The 16,290-nt window shown below is 46.5% G+C and overlaps 1 protein-coding gene across 1 annotated transcript in view; it reads right to left on the bottom strand.

The window, feature by feature from the left end:
• BARD1 (BRCA1 associated RING domain 1) overlaps positions 1 to 10,258 on the bottom strand; it is an 87,359-nt gene extending 77,101 nt beyond the window's left edge. The window contains exons 1-2 of the mRNA XM_038749629.1: positions 10,217 to 10,258; positions 3,001 to 3,057 (exon numbers count right to left, since the gene is read on the bottom strand). Of these exons, the coding sequence (XP_038605557.1) occupies positions 3,001 to 3,057; positions 10,217 to 10,242 (83 nt within the window). The 5' untranslated portion in view covers positions 10,243 to 10,258. The remainder of the gene's footprint in view (positions 1 to 3,000; positions 3,058 to 10,216) is intronic.
• Between the last annotated feature and the right edge of the window lie 6,032 nt (positions 10,259 to 16,290).

The following is a 16,290-nucleotide window of genomic DNA, read 5'->3' as shown; positions in this document are numbered from 1 at the left end:
CACAGCACCTGTATATATGTATATATGTTTGTACGTACTTATTACTCTATTTATTTATTTATTTTACTTGTACCTATCTATTCTATTTATTTTATTTTGTTAGTATGTTTGGTTTTGTTCTCTGTCTCCCCGTTTAGACTGTGAGCCCACTGTTGGGTAGGGACAGTCTTTATATGTTGCCAACTTGTACTTACCAAGCGTTTAGTACAGTGCTCTGCACACAGTAAGCGCTCAATAAATACGATTGATTGATTGATTGATTGATTTTCCGCTTTGAGTTGAGGAAAAAGGAAACATTTTTTTCCACAACATCAATAGCCACAAAACAATAGGGAAGGAGAGAAAGGGGCTTCCCTTCCAACCCACAGTTACAGAGTAGGAACTGCAGTGCTGCACAGATTCAGAATAACATTTTAACATAGAATAACATAGAAGCAGCGTGGCTCAGTGGAGAGGGCACGGGCTTTGGAGTCAGAGGTCATGGGTTCAAATCCCGCAACCACCAATTGTCAGCTCTGTGACTTTAGGCAAGTCACTTCACTTCTCTGTGCCTCAGTTACCTCATCTGTCAAATGGGGATTAAGACTGTGAGACCCATGTGGGACAACCTGATCAGCTTGTACAACCTTGGAACAACCCAGCGCTTAGAACAGTGCTTTGCACATAGTAAGCGCTTAACAAATGCCATCATCATCATCACCTTTATGACTCAGAACTAGGAAATATTCAGGATCAGAAGAAGGCGTCAAAAATCAAAGTTACTCTTTTCTTTATGGGGCTGGGAGATAGAGGACCTGGATTCTAATCCCAGCTCCACCACTTGTCTGTTGTGTGACCTTGTGATTTTTTTTAATGGTATTTGTTAAGTGCTTAATGTATGCCAGGCACTGTACTAAGCACCGGGATAGATACAAGATAATCAGATTGGACACATGGGGCTCACAGCCTTATTCCCCATTTAACATAGAAGTTAAGTGACTTGCCCAAGGTCACACAGCAGACAAGTGTTGGAGCAGGGATTAGAACGCCAGTCCTCTGAATCCCAGGCCCATACTCTGTCCACTACACCATGCTGGTTCCCCTGTCACTTAACTTTCCTGGGCCTCAGTTTCCTCATCTGCAAAATGGGGCATCAGCATCTTGTTCTCCCTCTTAATTAGTCTGTGAGCCCTTTATGGGACCTGATAATCTAGACTTACGCCACTTTCTACAGTGCTTGGCACAAAGTACTTAAAAAAAATACCACAAACTACTCTTTCTGTCCTCATTTGAGAGTTTCTTGGGGGATTATTTACCTGAGCAGATAACTGTGCCCTTGTTTTACAGGATTTTTTTTAACTGTTCATTTGTAAATTTTCAGTACTTGCATAACACTGGTTCTTCAAAATAAAATCAACAATGGCAGCTAAACTCTAAACTATCCACTCCCCCTCTAGACTCTAAGGTGCTCGTGAGCAGGGAATGTTTCTACGAACTCTGGTACACTGTCTAGTCTAGGGACTGTCTCTATATGTTGCCAATTTGTACTTCCCAAGCCCTTAGTACAGTGCTCTGCACATAGTAAGCGCTCAATAAATACGATTGATGATGATGATGATGTACTCTCCCAAGCACTACATTCAGTGTTCTGCACACAGTAAGCGCTCAGGAAGACTGTTTGTTAGGAGCAGCTTTGCCAAGTGGATATAGCACATGCCTGAGAGTCAGAAGGGACCTGGGTTCTAATCTCAGCTCCACCACTTGCCTGCTGTGTGACCTTGGGCAAGTCACTTGACTTCTTTGTGCCTCAGTCACCTCAGCTGTAAAATGGGGATTATGACTGCGAGCCTCATGCGGGACAGAGACTGTGTCCAACCTGATTAGCCTGCATCTAACCCAGCACTTAGTACAGTGCTTAGCACAGAGCAATCATTTGACAAATACCATTTTTTGCTTTGTTTTGTTGTCTGTCTCCCGCTTCTGGACCGTGAGCCCATTGTTGGGTAGGGACAGTCTCTATATGTTGCTGATTTGTACTTCCCAAGCGTTTAGTACAGTGCTCTGCACACAGTAAGTGCTCAATAAATATGACTGACTGAATAATAATAATAATAATAATGGCATTTGTTAAGCGCTTACTATGTGCAAAGCACTGTTCTAAGCGCTGGGGGGATGCAAGGTGATCAGGTTGTCCCACGTGGGGCTCACAGTCTTCATCCCCACTTTACAGATGAGGTAACTGAGGCTCAGAGAAGTTAAGTGACTTGCCCAAGGTCACACAGCAGACATGTGGCGGAGCCGGAATTCGAACCCATGACCTCTGACTCCAAAGCCCGTGCTTTTTCCACTGAGCTACGCTGCTTCTCTGAATGAATAAAATAATAAACATCATAAATTGATTGACGGCACAGTATGTATTAAACCCTGGGAGAGTACAATAGAATCGATAGGCAGGATCCTTGCACTCGAAGAGCTTACACTCACAAGTGCAACAAGCAACAGAGAGATGTGTTTTCGAATGGGATAATAATAATAATAATAATAATAATAATGGTATTTGTTAAGCACTTACTATGTGCCAGTCACTGTACTAAGCGCTGGGGTGGATACAAGCAAATTGGGTTGGCCATAGCCCCTGTGCCACGTGGGGCTCACAGTCTCAATCCCCATTTCACAGATGAGGTAACGGAGGCACAGAGAAGTGAAGTGACTTCCCCACGGTCACACAGCAGACAAGTGGCAGAGCCGGGATTAGAACCCACGATCTTCATCTTCCCAGACCCCCTGCCCTATCCACTGGGCCATGCTGCTTCTCACACTGCAGTTACTGGCTCCTTCTTGAGGAAACAAGACCACCATCTCAAAGTCGACCCAGAATGAAATTTGAGGCCTTCAGGTCGCTGAAAAATGTGTGATTTTTCAAACTACACTTTTCATAAAACGTCAGGGGGGACACAGATTTATTCTACCTGAATTATGATCCCGCCCATAGCTCTTATCCTTCAGGTCCCAGCTACTTACCTACAGAAGATATGTTCACATCCCCCCAGGCAAACAGGCTCCTTCAGTATTTTGCTGCTGTTGGAAGAGAGGAATAATGGCAACACTTTAAGTAGCTGTGAGCACTGTACTTAATGACAGTGGTATTTGTTAAGCGCATACTATGTGCCAAACACTGTACTAAGCACTCCAGTGGATATAAGCAAAATGGGTGGGAGACAGTCCCTGTCCCACCTGGGGTTCACAGCCGAAATCCCCATTTTACAGAAGACGGAACAAAGGCGCAGAGAAGTGAAGTGACTTACCCAAGGTCACACAGCAGATTAGTGGAAGAGTCACGATTAGAACCCAGGGCCTTCTGACTCCCAGTCCCGGGCTCTATCCACTAGGCCATGCTGGTTACAAATAGGATGTGCCCTTAAAGGAGACTAATACTGTCCCATTAAAAGGTGGATGAGAATCTAGCAATGGACATTTTGGTTATAAAGGGTGTAATAATAATAATAACAATGGTATTTGTTAAGTGTTTACTGCGTGCGAAGCACTGTTCTAAGCGCTTGGGGGATACAAGGTAATCAGGTTGTCCCATGTGGGGCTCACAGTCTTAATCCTCATTTTACAGATGAGGCAACTGAGGCACAGAGAAGTTAAGTGACTTGCCCGAAGACACACAGCCGACAATCGGTGGAGCCGGGATTTGAACCCATGACCTCTGATTCCAAAGCCCGTGCTCTTTCTACCGAGCCACGCTGCTTCTCCAAGACCTGCATTTACCTGCTACAAGAACGTGCTTGGTTAAGACATAAAAGGCAACATGGCCTACAGACTCTGAAAAATTACTGCTATAGACCTGGCACTGGCCTCTCTACTTCTCTCAAAGACTAAACGTATGACAACAGACACGACCTCCCTCTCTGAATTGCTGAGATAGATAGTATAATGTTAAAGAGGAGAGGGGCGGTTTTGTTACAAAAATGCCCATTAAGTCATCAAAACATCTAGCGCAAGGAATAATTCAAAAGGCATAATGTACTATTCGCAAAACATCCAGTCACAATATCAACAGAGACAGTCCTGCAAGACTAAATAGCAATTACTAGGGTTTCATTAAGGTCCTACTAGCAGTAGCAGTAACAATGTTTATTTAGCGCTTAATGTGTTCGGAGCACTGCACTAAGCAAAGGGAGAATAAATAAACAGGCCCACCCAGCAACGTGATTTCTCCATCTGTCTAATCCTGGCTCTACCATTTGTCTGCTGTGTGACTTTGGGCCAGTAACTTCACTTCTCTGTGCCTCAGTTCCCTCATCTCCAAAATGGGGATTGAGACCGTGAGCCCCACGTGGGACACGGACTGTGTCCAGTGCGATTTGCTTGTATCTATCTACCCCACTGCTTAGTACGGTACCTGGCACGTAGTAAGCGCTTAACAAACACTGCAAATTATTATCGTTATTCCTGACTCCCTTAACAGCTGTCCACTGCCTGTGCCAGCTGTTTTAGAAATTTAATTTCCTCCTCAAGCCCCCATCCCCTTGCCCCCACCCACCTCCATCTCTTGCCCCAGTGACCTGGCCACGTATTTTACTGATAAAAATGGAAACCATTCCGGGTGATCTCCCGAAAATCTCCCCTGCTCCTCTCCAGTCCCTGCCTCCTTCCGTCCCTTCTTCAACTCTCCCATCTTTCCCAGGAAGGTATCAAAAGGTCTCCCACCTCACCTCAAAATCTACTCCACTTGCACTTCTGACCTCTTCCCTTCACATCTTACCAAAGTTCTTGCCCATCCCTTCTTCCCTCCCTGACCGCCATCTGCAACTTTCATCATCAATCGTATTTATTGAGCGCTTACTATGTGCAGAGCACTGCACTTTCACTCTTCAAAGGCTTCTTCCCCACTGCTGCTTTTGAGAAGCAGTGGATAACCCAAGGGCCTGGAGGTCAGAAGGTCACGCGTTCTAATCCGGGCCCCACCTCATTTCTGCTGTGTGACCCTGGGCAAGTCATTTCACTGGGCCTCAGTTACCTCAGCCGTAAAATGGGGATTAAGAGTGCGAGCCCCATGTGGGACAGACTCTGTGTCCAACCTGATCAACTTGTAACTACCCTAGTGCTTAGAACAGTGCTTGGCACATAGTAAGTGCTTAACAAGTACCATTATTATTATTAAACATGCTCACAATTATAATAATAATAGTTGGTATTTGTTAAGCGCTTACTATGTGCCAAACGCTGTTCTAAGCGCTGGAGCTGACACGAGGTGATCAGGTTGTCCCACATGGGGCTCACAGTCTTAATCCCCATTTTACAGATGAGGTAACTGAGGCCCAGAGAAGTTAAGTGACTTGCCCGAAGTCACACAGCTGACAAATGGTGGAGCCTGGATTAGAACCCACAACCTCTGACTCCCAAGCTCGTGCTCTTTCCACTAAGCCACGCTGCTTCTCATGTCCCCTGTATCCTAAAAAATAACCCTCCCTTGGCCTCACAATTCCCTCCAGTTATTGCCCTATCTCCCTCCCACTCCCTTCTGCGTTCCCCTTTATTCATATCCCCTCCCATCCCCACAGCACTTATGTACAGACCTGCAATTTATTTATTTATATTAACGCCTGTCTCCCCCTCTAGACCGTAAGCTCGTTGTGGGCACGGAATATGCCTGTTTATTGTTGTACTGTACTCTCCCAAGGCTTAGTACAGTGCTCCGAACAGTAAGCGCTTAATAAATACGATTGAAAGAACTGTACTCTCCCAAGAGCTTAGTACAGTTCTCCGCATCGATTGATGACACTGATTTATGGCAACACAACCAGGGATGGCCTCTTTTGTTCAGAGTGTGGCCGGGATTGTGGATTCCATGCTTGCTCTGTCGGTCATATAAGGGGTATCATTTATTTTATTTTGTTAGTATGTTTGGTTTTGTCTCCCCCTTTTAGACTGTGAGCCCACTGTTGGGTAGGGACTGTCTCTATATGTTGCCAATTTGTACTTCCCAAGCGCTTAGTACAGTGCTCTGCACACAGTAAGTGCTCAATAAATACGATTGATGATGATGATCATCTTTTAATACAAACAACCTTATATGCCTATATTTCCCCAAACTTACTGCATTAGCATTAAAAAAAAATAAAATTCAGATCCGTGACTAGTCTGTAAGCTCCTTGTGGGCAGGGACGTGTCTACCAACTCTACTGTACTGTGCTCTCCCAACCACGTAGTACAGTGCTCTGCACATAGTAAGTGTTCAATAAATACCATTAATGTTAATCGGGTGGGGAATGAGAGCTTAGGGGAGGAAGTGGTGAGGGCAATTATGAGAATCTTGTTCCCAAATGGAAGGACTTAAAAAAAAAAACCACTACTACTGATACCTCTACTACAGAGTTTTCCATTTTCTGTTGTTGTTTCCATTTTCATATAACAAAAGGCATTTGCATAATAATGGGAGATGAATTTCTGAAAAATTCAACTGTTTACTTTCACTCCCCTTGCTCCCATCTGCAATCAAATTCTCTGTGACATCATAAGTGGCTGATTTAGAAGTGACTGGGCCGTTGGAGGACTGATTTAGGGGAATGAACACAGCGAGAACAAATGAAATTGTATGGAAACAAAAGGTCTTACTGCTATGAAATACCCTCTGGGGGGGGAAAAAGAAAAACCCAAAGGTAGAGAAAATATAGTGAATAAAAGTACACCACCAAACCTGTTCTTTTACCGAATGGCTGGCTAAATTACTGATGACACATTAATGGCTATTTAATATTGAGCAAGGAAGTTTCAATAACAGTAGACTTACATTTACTAACATGCCATATATTATATACAAAATATATATATATAAATCCCATTTTATTTATCCACTCAGTTCCATCATAATGTGTGCTTTCAATACACATTTTAGAATGCAATTAGGGAATAAGGGAACTTTCTACTTAATAGAGCTTGGCATGCCTTGTTATTGAATAAATGGTTCATGAGCACACGCCACTTCCCTATAGCATGCACTTAGCTCCGTGTGTTCAGGGATAGCATTTTCTAACTCTGTGTACTCTCCTACGTGTTTAGTTCAGTGCCACTCAAATACCCTGCCTGGCATGTGCCATGTCAGACTGTGTATTACAGCATAAATTTCCCTAAAAATGAGCTTTCGCAAGGATATACCCTTCCGTAAGCTCATTATGGGCAGGTCACATATCTACTAACTCTGTTATATTGTACTATCCCATGCACTTAGTACAGTGCTCTGCACACATTAAGCACTCAATAAATACAACTGCCTGATTGATTAGTTGGCATGGATGTATCAAGGAAGGCAAAAATGAACTATGTTTTAAAAAAGGATCATTTCAACAACTTATGTCAGTCTACGCAGCCATTATAAAAGTCACCTGTGCATTAGGACACGGTAAACCTAAGCACTTGGTTGTATAATCACCCCACACTAGAGTGAGATTCATTCCCTCTCAGCTGTCTCTCAAGAGATCTCTCTCCTACTTTGAAAATCTATACCTTCCACCAACACCTCTGACCACATCACCTCTCGCTATCTGAAAACAGTGGCTCCCATCTTCTTTCCCTCCTTAACTGCCGTGATGATGATGGTATTTGTCATCTTCAATCACTCACTCTGGCAGCTCCTTCTTTCCCATTGCCATTAAATGTGTTCATCTTTTCCGGATCCCACTGCAGCCTCTAAGGATTCCAATTTCCCTGCTCCCATTTCCATGCAAATTACTGAAGTGGGATGCATATACTCCCTGCCTTGGCTTCCTCTGTTCCACCTTCCTTAGTGACCCTCTATAATCTGGTTTCCAGCCTCTTCACTGCACTGAGACTGCACTCTGAGGTTACCAATGAGCTCCTCCTCACCAAGCCTAATGGGTGCTACTGTATAATAATAATAATAATTGAAGTACTTAAGTGCTTACTATGTGCGAGGCACTGTACTAAGCGCTGGGGTGGATACAAGCAAATCGGGTTGGACACAGTCACTGTTCCATGTGGGGCTCACGGTCTCAATCCCCATTTTACAGATGAGGAAACTGAGGCACAGAGAAGTGAAGTGACTTGCCATGGGTCACATAGCAGACAAGCGGAGGAGCCGGGATTAGAACCCATGACCTTCCGACTCCAAGGCCCGTGCTCTATCCACTATGCCATGCTGCTCCTCTAATCCTCATCCTCCTTGACCTCTCAGCCGCCTATGACACCATAGACTATTGACACCTGTCTACTTATTTTGTTTTGTTGTCTGTCTCCCCCTTCTAGACTGTGAGCCCGTTGTTGGGTACAGACTGTCTCTATATGTTGCCGATTTGTACTTTCCAAACAGTACAGTGCTCTGCACACAGTAAGCGCTCAATAAATACGACAATGAATGAACTACTTTTTCCTCCAAAGAATATCTAATCTTGGCTTGATCAATCAATCCTATTTCTTGAGCATTCACTGTGTGCACAGCACTGAATTAAGCACTTGGGAAAGTACCACACAACAGTATAACAGACACATTCTCTGCCCACAACAATCTTGCAGTTTAGAGCGTACAATCTACAGCCCTTTCCCAATTTTCCTCTTTTTTCTCCTTTTTTAAACGGTATTTGTTAAGTATTTATTATGTGCCAGGCACTTCACTCTAAGCATTGGGGTAGATATAAGGTAATCGGGTTGGACGCGGCCCATGTCTCGCATGGGGCTCACAGTTTTAATCCCCATTTTACAGATGAGTTAATAGACACAGGGAAGAGATTTGCCCAGGGTCACACAGCATGCACGTGGCAGAGCCAGGATTAGGACCCAGATCCTTCTGACTCCCAGGGCCCGTGTTCTTTCCACTAGGCCACGCTGCTTCCCTTTCCTCTCAGTCTCTTTCACTGGTTCCTCTTCAACCTGTCACCCCTTAACTATGGGTTTCTCTTCTCACTTCATACTACCTTCCTCAGGGACTCCATTTGCCACCCCCTCTCTAGAAATGACTCCCAAGTCTCTGAATAGGCTTGACTTCTCCCTTCCTTCCCCTTGCCTGAAAAAACCTGTCCATAAGGGTGCCTCACCAATCCCTCAGTCTGTCACAAACTGAACTCATCTCTCCTCCACCAGACTTTCCCATCAAACTTGACACCCCCACATGCCATCTTCCCTGTTTCTGAACTATCCAACCTGGGCACACTCCTCAATTCCTCGCTCTTTCAATTCTCACATCTAGTCTGTTGCTAAATCCTGTCATTTTCTTCCACGGTATTTCTCAGATCCGCTCTGCCCTCTCTATCCAACTGTCCACCTGGTCTGGGTCCTAGCCACATCCCGGCTTGAATACTGCAATAATCTCCTTACTAGTCTCCCTAAATCCAGTCTTTCCCCTCTCTGGCCTCTACTTCACTCATCTAATAGACTGTTAGACCTTTTAGACCTTTTAGACTGTGAGCCTACTGTTGGGTAGGGACTGTCTCTATGTGTTGCCAATTTGTACTTCCCAAGCGCTTAGTACAGTGCTCTGCACATAGTAGGCGCTCAATAAATACGATTGATGATGATGATGATCTAATATGACATTCGGCACACATCTCCCCACTTCTCAAAACCTCCCGACGGCTACCCGCTTAACTCTGCATCAAACAGAAATTTCTCACCATTGCTTTTAAAGCACTCTTTCAGCTCTCTCCCTCTCACCTATTAACTCTCCCCTTACAGCCCAGGTCTCTCTCCCCTTTCTTCCCTAACACCTTCTTGTGCCTGATTCTCACCTCTTCCTCCTCTGACCCCTGGCTCCTGCCTGGAATATCTTCCCCCTCCAAATCTTCCCCACCACAACTCTTACCCTATTCAAAAATCCTTCTGCAATTTCATTTCCTCCTCGAGGCTTTCCTCTCTTAAGTTTCCTTCCCCCTAGGTCACATCTTCCCTACTTTCTCAGCATTTCTGCACACCTTTAGTACTTCCACATCCTTGCACTGTCTTACAAAGTGCTTTACAGACTCCATGAGCCCTTCCTTCCTCCTCTGGCTTGGGAGCGGGCCAGGCTGGACTGAGGGGCCGGAAAAATGGAGATCAGTGTGAAGGGCTCCACCCGGGCCATAGAGAGGAGCCCAATGTCACCCCTTTCAGCTCCAGATCCGCACCGCCGCTGCAGCCAGGGAGCTGACTTAAAACCGCTCGGACTATTTACAGGTAAATCCCTCCCAATGGGGTTTCCAAGGGAGGAAAAGAGGATGGGATCTGGGCTTGGAAAGCTCACCTTCCTCTGTCCGGGGAAGCTTGCATAAACTCAGAGAAGTCCATCTGTAAGCTCGTCATGGGCAGGGAAGGTATCTGTTATACTGCACTCTCCTAAGTGCTTAGTCTGGTGCTCTGCACGTAGGAAGCGTTCAATAAGTACCACTGACTGACTTGTATATAATTTCATGACTACCTTAGTGGACTGTAAACTCCTTGTGAGAAGGGAGCGCTTACTTCAGTGCTCTGCACACAGCAGGTGCTCAATAAATGGAGGCTGTCATACTCTCTCAAGCACGTGGTAAAGCGTTCCGCACTGCCCCAAAGCTGTATACAAGCCAACTGGGCAACGGCCTTACACCCCACCCCATGGCAAGTAAATCTCTGGGCACCTACTGCATGCAAATCTCACACCTCTGTCCCAGGTGCCCCCTTGATGTTACGGCAGTCCAGAGCAGGGCCATTCTCTGCTTCCTGGCAGAGGCGAGGGGTCGCCTACGGCCTGTTCAGACTGTCACCTAGAAGGGCAGGGTGGGGAAGCAGCATGGCATTAGTAGATAGAACACAGCCTTGGGAGTCAGAAGGACACGGTTCTAATCCCGGCTCTGCCCCGTTTCTTCTGTGTGACCCTGGGCAAGTCACTTCACCTCTCTGGGCTTCAGTTGCCTCATCTGGAAAATGGGGATTGAGACTGTGAGCCGCACGTGGGACAGACACTGTGTCCAATCCGATTTGCTTGTATTCACCCCAGTGTTTAGCACAGTACTTGGCATATAGTAAGCACTTAAATACCACCATCACTACTATTATTATTATTAAGTTACGGGCATTGCCTCCCTACCCTTCTTGGTGGCAACCTGGACAGGCCTTGGGCCCCACGTTCTCAGGACCACCTCCCTCCCAAGAGATGCCATCGTAAGGGGCGGCACGGATGAACAGGGAACAAAGGGAATAGGGGACTCGGACCCTGGCTAAAGGAGAACAATGAAGGTGCAGGGAGGCATCTGAAAGATTGGAATTGCCAGATTTGAAGATCCTTGAGGGCAAGTATCACCGCTACTAACACTACTCAACTCTCCCAAGCGCTCAGTACAGCAGTCTACATGGACTAAGCATTCAACAAATATCACTGAGTGATTCCGGATCAGAAGGGTGAGGGGTAATGATATGTGTTATGTGTTTATGATGTGGTAAGCTCTGTACTAAGCACCAGGTAGATATAGTCTATGCAGATCAAACTCAATCTCTGTCCCACACCGGTCTCACATTCTAACGCAAGAGGGAGAAAGGGTTTGGACCTATCATTTTACAAATGAGGAAACTGAGGCACAGACTTGTGACTGTGACTTTAAGTGACTTGCCCACGGTCATGGAGCAGTAAAGTGGCAGAGTCAGAATTAGAACCCAGGTTCTCTGAATCCTAGGCTACTGCAAGATACTTTTGTGGGGATGGGGAAGGGAGATTTAACCGCAGAATTTCTGACATCTAAACTCTCCCTTCCCTGCCACTGGGGCCCTGCACCCCAATAACCACCATCACTGTGGATGGCCCCGGAGGAAGGGTATTATTTATCAGCTTGTCAGTTACATTTTTCTGCTGAAGCCAGAGGGCAAAGGTTACTTGGTAAAACTATTAGAAGCAGAAGCAGAAGCCATTAAGTTCCTTTTCCAGTCAATCCCTTAAAAAAATGATGGAGAGGTTCAGGATGTTTATCTCGGAGTTTTGATTAGCCAGACACCCCTTTGGGACACTTCTCACCAGCGTCAGAAGTAGAAAAATTTGTCAACCCTCATAACTAGAAGAAGCAGTGGAAAGACCGCGGGCCTAGGAGTCAGAGGACTTGGGTTCTAATCCCAGCTCCGCCACTCGTCTGCAGTGTGACCTTGAGCAAGTCACTGAACTTCTCCAGGCCTCAGCTACCTCATCTGTAAAAAGGGGATTAAAACTGTGAGCCCCACCCTGTGAGACTAAATTCAACCTGATTACCTTGAATCTACCCCAGCACTTAGTACACCACCTCGCTAACATTGCTTGATTGAGGGAGAATCAGATGGAGCGCCAGTGCTTAGAACAGTGCTTGGCACATAGTAAGCACTTAAATACCAACATTATTTATTATAGAGATGAACCTCAAAGACCACCTAGGGAAGCATTCAATCATTCATTATGTCGTATTTATTGTGTGCAGAGCACTGTACTAAGTGCTTGGGAAGTATAAGTCGGCAACATATAGAGATGGTCCCTACCCAACAACGGGCTCACAGTCTAGAAGGGGGAGACAGTCAACGAAACAAAACATGTAGACAGGTGCCAAAATAGTCAGAACAAATAGAATTAAAGCTATATGCATGTCATTAACAAAATAAATAGAACAGTAAATATGTACAAGTAAAATAGAGTAATAAATCTGCACAAATATATATACAAGTGCTGTGGGGAGAGGAAGGAGGTAGGGCGGGGGGGATGGGGAGGAGGAGAGGAAAAAGGGGGCTCAGTCTGAGAAGGCCTCCTGGAGGAGGTGAGCTCTCAGTAGGGCTTTGAAGGGAGGAAGAGAGCTGGCTTGGCGGTTTTGTGGAGAGAGGGCATTCCAGGACAGGGGTCGACGGTGGGACAGGCCAGAACGAGGCACAATGAGGAGGTTAGCGGCAGAGGAGCAGAGGGTGCGGGCTGGGCTGTAGAAGGAGAGAAGGGAGGTGAGGTAGGAGGGGGTGAGGTGATGGACAGCCTCTAAGCCGAGAGGGAGGAGTTTTTGTTGAATCGAAGGTTGACAGGCAGCCACTGGAGATTTTTGAGGAGGGGAGTAACACGCCCAGTGCGTTTCTGCACAAAGATGATCCGGGCAGCAGCGTGAAGTACAGACTGAAGTGGGGAGAGACAGGAGGATAGGAGATCAGAGAGAAGGCTGATGCAGTAATCCAGTTGGGACAGGATGAGAGACTGAACCAGCAAGGTAGCTGTTTGGATGGAGAGGAAAGGGCGAATCTCGGAGACGTTGTGGAGGTGAGACCAGCAGGTTTTGGTGATGGATTGGATGTGTGGGGTGAACGAGAGAAAGGAGTTGAGGATGACACCAAGGTTGCGGGCTTGTGAGACAGGAAGGATGGTAGTGCCGTCTACAGTGACGGGGAAGTCAGGGAGAGGGCAGGGTTTGGGAGGAAAGATAAGGAGTTCACTCTTGGACATACTGAGCTTTAGATGGCGGGCAGATATCCAGATGGAGATGTCCTAAAGGCAGGAGGAGATGCGAGCCTGGAGGGAGGGAGAGAGAGCAGGGGCAGAGATGTAGAACTGGGTAGAGATGATAGTTGAAGTCGTGGGAGCGAATGAGGTCACCAAGGGAGTGAATGTAGCTAGAGAACAGAAGGGGACCAAGAACTGACCCTTGAGGAACCCCTACTGTAACGGGATGGGAGGGAGAGGTGGAGCCTGCAAAGGAGACTGAGAATGAACGGCCAGAGAGATAAGAGGAGAACAAGGAGAGGATGCAGTCTGTGAAGCCAAGGTTGGATAGCGTGTTGAGGAGAAGGGGGTGGTCCACAGTGTCAAAGGCAACTGAGAGGTCGAGGGGGATTAGGACAGAGCAGGAGCCATTGGATTTGGTAAGAACGAGGTCACTGGTGACCTCTGAGAGGGCAGTTTCCGTGGAATGTACGGGATGGAAGCCAGACTGGAGGGGGTCGAGGAGAGAGTTGGCATTGAGGAATTCGAGGCAGCGGGAGTAGATGACTCGTTCTAGGAGTTTGGAAAGGAATGGTAGGAGGGAGATAGGGCAATAACTAGAAGGGGAGATGGGGTCAAGAGAGGGTTTTTTTAGGATGGGGGAGACATGGGCATGTTTGAAGGCAGAAGGGAAGGAATCAGTGGAAAGTGAGCGGCTGAAGATGGAAGTTAAGGACGGGAGGAGGGAAGGGGCGAGAGATTTGATAAGATGAGAGGGAATTGGGTCTGAAGCACAGGTGGCCGGAGTAGCACTTGAGAGGATGGAGGAGAGCTCCTCTGAGGATACCGCTGGGAAGGATGGGAGAGTAGCAGAGACTGTTGAGAGCTGAGGGGTTGGAGAAGGGGGAGGAGTGACTTTGGGGTGCTCAGACCTGATGGAGTTAATTTTACTAATGAAGTAGGAGGCCAGATCGTTGGGGGTGAGGGAAGGAGGAGGGGGAGGAACAGGGGGCCTGAGGAGGGAGTTAAATGTACGGAACAGCTGATGGGGACGATGGGCATGGGTGTCAATAAGGGAGGAGAAATAGTTTTGCCTGGTAGAGGAGACGGCAGTGTTAAGGCAGGAAAGGATAAACTTGAAGTGAACAAGATTGGCTTGGTGTTTAGATTTTCGCCAGCAGCGTTCAGCAGCTCGAGCGTAAGAGAGAAGGAGGTGGACAGTGGCAGTGATCCAAGGCTGTGGGGGTTAGTGGTATGAGAGTGGCGAAGGGAAAGGGGAACGAGGGAGTTGAGTAGAGAGGGTGGAGTTGAGAGCAGTAGTCTGGTCATCAAGATTGGGTAGAGAAGATAGGGAGGCGAGGTGGGGTGTGATGCACTGAGAAAGATGGATGGGGTAGAGAGAGTGGAGGTGTCCGTGAGGTAGTAATATAGATTTACAGGGGGGAGGAGTGTGAGTGAGGAGGCAGGTGAGAAGCACTGTGCTCCTTTGCTCCTTCCCCCCTCTGAAGACTATTCATCACCTCCCTTGCGGCTCATAGGCTTGTACTTCCCAAGCCCATAGTACAGTGCTCTGCACACAGTAGGCGCTCAGTAAATACGGGTGAATGAATGAATAAATATCTGCACCATTTCCCTGCTTCATTCATCACCACTCTGGATGGAATGAAGGAGTCTCTGGCTTACTTCTCTGTGCCTCAGTTCCCTCCTCTGCAAAATGGGGATTCAATGCCTGTTCTCCCTTCTACTAAACTGTGAGCCCCACGTGGGCCCTGGCTATCTCGTATGTACCCCGGGACTTTGTACAGTGCTTGCCTTATAGTTAATGCTTAAAATACCACAGTCATGTAATGATCTAGGTATTGATCAAGGACGGCTTGCAGTAAAAAATTTTCAGATCTCCAAAGCAGAATTCTCAGAAAACTGGATCAAAATTGAGATGTAGCATGGCTGCACACAGTAAGCGCTCAATAAATACAACTGGATGAACAGAGCATGGGCCTGAGAATCAGAGGACCTGGGTTCTCCTCCCCGCTCCGCCACTGGTCTGCTCTGTGACTCTGCACAAGTCACTTAACTTCCCTGGGCCTCCATTCCCTCACCTGTAAAATGGGGATTAGGACTGTAAACCCCACGCGGGACAGGATCTGTGTCCAACCTGATTAGCTTGTATCTACCCCAGGGCTTAGTACAGTGCCTGGGACCCAGTAAGCATATAACAAATATAAAAAACAAATCTAGAACTCTTGGGGAAAACTCTAATGTCATTATGGGACGGTGTCTACTACTCTTGTACTCTTCCAAGAGTAAAGTGCTTTGTAAATAGTAAATGCTCAATAAATACCGTTGGTTGATTGCATGGCCTAGTGGTTAGAGGACAGCCCTGGACTAAGAAGGACCTGGCTTCTAATTCCAGCTCTGGCACATGTCTGCTGTGTGACCTTCGGTAAGTCACTTAACTTCCCTGTGCCTCAGTTCCCTCATGTGTAAAATGGGAATTAAGATTGTGGGTCATAAGTGGGACAGGGACTGTGCCCAACCCAATTAGCTTGTATCTACCGCAATGCTTAGAACAGTGCCTGGAACAAAGTAAGTGCTTAAATACCACAACTATTATCGTCGTTATTATTATTTGCCCTGCAACAATCCAGAAAGGGCTGTTCCAAAGCTAGAGTATTTTGGCATAAAGGGGGGCAATAATATAAACAGGTTACAGCTTCCCCTGAGCACATACCCCTGACCACCACAGGGTATATCCTTCCCTCAATCGTACTTATTGAGCGCTGTGTGTAGAGCACAGTAATAATAATAATAATTCTTATTATAATTATGGCCTTTGTTAAGCACCTATGTGCCAGACACCGTACTAAGAACTGGGGTGGATACAAGCAAATCGGGTTGGACACAGTCCCTGTCCAAAGTCTCAATACCCATTTGAC

Source organism: Tachyglossus aculeatus, chromosome 7 (genome assembly GCF_015852505.1).
Source record: "Tachyglossus aculeatus isolate mTacAcu1 chromosome 7, mTacAcu1.pri, whole genome shotgun sequence".
Lineage (NCBI taxonomy): Eukaryota > Metazoa > Chordata > Mammalia > Monotremata > Tachyglossidae > Tachyglossus > Tachyglossus aculeatus.
This window is presented reverse-complemented; position numbering and strand designations above follow the sequence as displayed.